General features: G+C 37.4%; 3 protein-coding genes across 3 annotated transcripts; 1 reads left to right on the forward strand and 2 right to left on the reverse strand.

Moving 5' to 3' along the window:
* Nucleotides 1-286: 286 nt before the first annotated feature.
* Nucleotides 287-746, reverse strand: LOC113382643 (histone H4). The gene has a single exon (XM_026620893.1). The coding sequence runs from the start codon at nt 666-668 to the stop codon at nt 357-359; it is 312 nt and encodes a 103-aa protein (XP_026476678.1). The 5' UTR covers nt 669-746; the 3' UTR covers nt 287-356.
* A 154-nt stretch (nt 747-900) lies between these two features.
* Nucleotides 901-1,381, forward strand: LOC113382638 (histone H3). The gene has a single exon (XM_026620889.1). The coding sequence runs from the start codon at nt 946-948 to the stop codon at nt 1,354-1,356; it is 411 nt and encodes a 136-aa protein (XP_026476674.1). The 5' UTR covers nt 901-945; the 3' UTR covers nt 1,357-1,381.
* Nucleotides 1,382-2,328: 947 nt separating this feature from the next.
* On the reverse strand, nt 2,329-3,102 carry LOC113382637 (histone H1-like). The gene has a single exon (XM_026620888.1). The coding sequence runs from the start codon at nt 3,050-3,052 to the stop codon at nt 2,357-2,359; it is 696 nt and encodes a 231-aa protein (XP_026476673.1). The 5' UTR covers nt 3,053-3,102; the 3' UTR covers nt 2,329-2,356.
* Between the last annotated feature and the right edge of the window lie 249 nt (nt 3,103-3,351).

Here is a 3,351-nt window from a genome sequence, read left to right on the forward strand (position 1 = left end):
TTTAAAGTATACTAATACTAAAAGGGCTTCTAAATTTTTCTATTAATTGAAGCCCCCCCATGTAAGAAAAGAAATCAATTGCATATAAAAAGTCATACGAAAAATAGTAAAATATATATTAATTAATACTTTCTTTAAAACATATTCGAAGGGCTTTCCAATTTGATAATATTATCAATAATATTACCAAAGCAAGTTATTCTGCAAGAAAATAAACAAATTTCATATAAAATCAAATAAAGCCTGTACGTAAATTGTAAAATATATTACTTGTTCTTTTAATTATATTTGACAGCCCTTAAAAGGGCTCTTTTTTGTTTTGTATTTATAAGAAATGACTGCGTCCGTTGATCAATTTAACCGCCGAAACCGTACAGTGTACGACCCTGACGTTTGAGCGCATATACGACATCCATAGCGGTTACGGTCTTCCTCTTGGCGTGCTCGGTGTATGTGACTGCATCGCGGATAACGTTCTCGAGAAACACTTTCAGAACACCGCGGGTCTCTTCGTAGATTAGACCCGAGATACGCTTGACGCCGCCACGGCGAGCAAGACGACGTATAGCCGGCTTTGTAATACCTTGGATATTATCGCGAAGAACTTTCCTGTGTCGCTTAGCGCCACCCTTTCCGAGTCCCTTACCACCTTTGCCACGGCCGGTCATTTTTCAATATATCGCAGTCGGGATAAATTTACAAATTGATGTTAACAGCTCGAAGTCTGAATAACGACTGAATTCCGACGAGCGAAATTATTGAAAAGTTTGAGCTCGCTAGGCCACGCCCATCATAGCTATGCGAGCATTCGGCGCCGACCAATGACAGCCGAGCACAGCATCGGACATTCGTAATGTATTTTGATCATAATATTCGAGCCGGACGCGTCAGTATCAAAACGATCGTCAAACGAGAAGGTTCTCGAAACGAAATCTAGGAGTTATAATGGCCCGTACGAAGCAGACAGCTCGCAAGTCCACCGGTGGCAAGGCGCCCCGTAAGCAGCTTGCAACGAAAGCGGCTCGCAAGAGCGCGCCGGCGACCGGCGGTGTGAAGAAGCCGCATCGTTATCGGCCTGGCACCGTAGCTCTGCGTGAGATCCGTCGTTACCAGAAGAGCACCGAGCTTCTCATACGAAAGTTGCCGTTCCAACGTCTAGTGCGCGAGATCGCTCAGGACTTCAAGACCGATCTGCGTTTTCAGAGCTCCGCCGTCATGGCATTGCAGGAAGCTAGCGAGGCCTATTTGGTTGGCCTGTTCGAAGATACAAACTTGTGCGCGATCCACGCCAAGCGCGTAACCATCATGCCCAAGGATATTCAACTAGCTCGGCGTATTCGAGGAGAACGCGCTTAGACGCCTGTCGTCCTATAAAACAAATCGGTCCTTTTCAGGACCACCAAAATGATCAATTAAAAGAACTTTTATTATTTTTCAAATTATTTTATTTTGCAGAATTATTCCATCGATACGTAAGAAATTTTTATTGATTTTTTTTTTAATTGAAATTATTGACAACACACATGATTTGACTTGTTGAATAGTGTGTTGTTGTGTTAAGTTTAAAATATTATAGTTGAATTGTAAAATTCGTCATGAATTTCTGAAAGCTTCTTTTAAAAATTCTAAATTTAATTAATATGGGCGAGTTGCCGTTCTGATGATAGAAATTTATATTATATATATTATATTATATATATTTATATATAAAATATTTTTTTTTTTATTGTATATTTTTTAATTTCATATATAGTTATTTAAAGTTATATAAATTTTCTTTTTCGAATACGATATGAAAAAAAGATTGAAACTTCATAAATTATTAATGATTATATTTTATTTCATTAATTAATTTCCATTTACTTATTATTTATATAAAAAAAAATTAGAAAAAATTATGAATTTAATTATTATGAGAGTTGCCGTTCTATGTATAGTTGATTTATTTAAAGTGATATATAAAACTTTTATTAATAAATTATTGATTATATTTCATTTGATTAAGATAATTTATTCATATAAAATTATTTAAAAAAAAATAATAAATAAATAAATAAAATTCAGCGATTGATATTGAACAACTCCCTACCAAAGACGAAATTGAAAAAAGACTTTGACTTTTAAATTTCGTCAATGACACAACACGGCGAGGAACACAGCGAGCGTTGCTGCGCTCCTGTTACAAATATTTTATTAAAATTTTTTCCGAAGTCCACGAAAAGGCTATAATATAAGATGATAAGATATATATAAGTAAAATAATAATGTTCTTTGATAAAAATTTATTGTTAGTCCTGAAAAGGACTTTGTGCAAACATTTTCGTTTGCTGTTGTGTAAAAAGATAATGAAATGTTTTCACTTCTTTTTCGGTGACGCTTTTTTCAAAGGTTTGGCTACTTTTGATGTCTTCTTTGGCGATTTAGGTTTCTTTGCGGCTGCGGTCTTGACGGTTTTCTTCGTTTTGCTCGTTGCCTTGGCCGATGAGGCTTTCGTCGACTTACCCTGAATGGTCTTCTTCTTATCGACTGTCGTCTTAGGTTTCGCCGACGACTTTTTTAATGTGCCCGCTGCGGATGCAGACTTCTTTTTAGGGGACGAAGCAGGTTTGGCGGCGCCCTTCGACTTTGCTGTCTTCGATTTTGCTTTTGCCGCTGGCGTCTTAGCGGTCCTGGCTTTTCCAGCCGAAACACCGCTTTCGCCGCCGCTCTGTTTAGCGTTCGCGGCAAGTTTGAACGAACCCGAAGCACCTTTGCCTTTTGTTTGAATCAGTGTGCCCGCTTGAACAGCTGACTTTAAATACTTTTTAATGAACGTTGACATTTTCTCGGCGTCGATTTTATAATTGGCCGACATATATTTCTTAATCGCCTGCAGCGACGATCCGCCGCGTTCTTTCAGACTTTTAATAGCGTTGTTTACCATTTCAGATGTAGGAGGATGGGACGGCTTCACTCGCGGTTTTTTAACAGCCGCAGTCTTGCCCTTTTTCGGCGATGCTGTCGCTGGCGCAGCGGTTGCCGCCGGCGACGTAGATAAAGCGTTATCTGACATTATAGTAAAAAATCGTAGGTTAAAATGTAAATCTAACACGTGATTGGTTAAATATGTTAGAGGCGTGGCCAAAAACTATATTCGAAAAGTGTAGGACCGAGGAGAAAACAATAATATTTGAAAATTTTACAAAAATGTAAATTATTTGTAAAAAATTAAATCCAGCGCTTTTATTCTAAATAATTCGCATAAAACAATGGATTTACATGATAGCCAAATTCATCCCCAACATATCATCAAAAGCATGATTTATTTCAACGGTTAGTTTTTCTAAAATATCGCTAATTATATTCAAATAA

This window comes from Ctenocephalides felis, unplaced genomic scaffold (assembly GCF_003426905.1).
Source record: "Ctenocephalides felis isolate EL2017-DRISC unplaced genomic scaffold, ASM342690v1 CF-g0.4_SCAFFOLD_03530, whole genome shotgun sequence".
In the NCBI taxonomy this organism is placed as follows: domain Eukaryota; kingdom Metazoa; phylum Arthropoda; class Insecta; order Siphonaptera; family Pulicidae; genus Ctenocephalides; species Ctenocephalides felis.

What these genes read in the sequence shown, in the direction of transcription:
- LOC113382637 (XM_026620888.1), bottom strand. Translation starts at nt 3,052, where the DNA reads ATGTCAGATAACGCTTTATCTACGTCGCCGGCGGCAACCGCTGCGCCA.
- LOC113382643 (XM_026620893.1), bottom strand. Translation starts at nt 668, where the DNA reads ATGACCGGCCGTGGCAAAGGTGGTAAGGGACTCGGAAAGGGTGGCGCT.
- LOC113382638 (XM_026620889.1), top strand. Translation starts at nt 946, where the DNA reads ATGGCCCGTACGAAGCAGACAGCTCGCAAGTCCACCGGTGGCAAGGCG.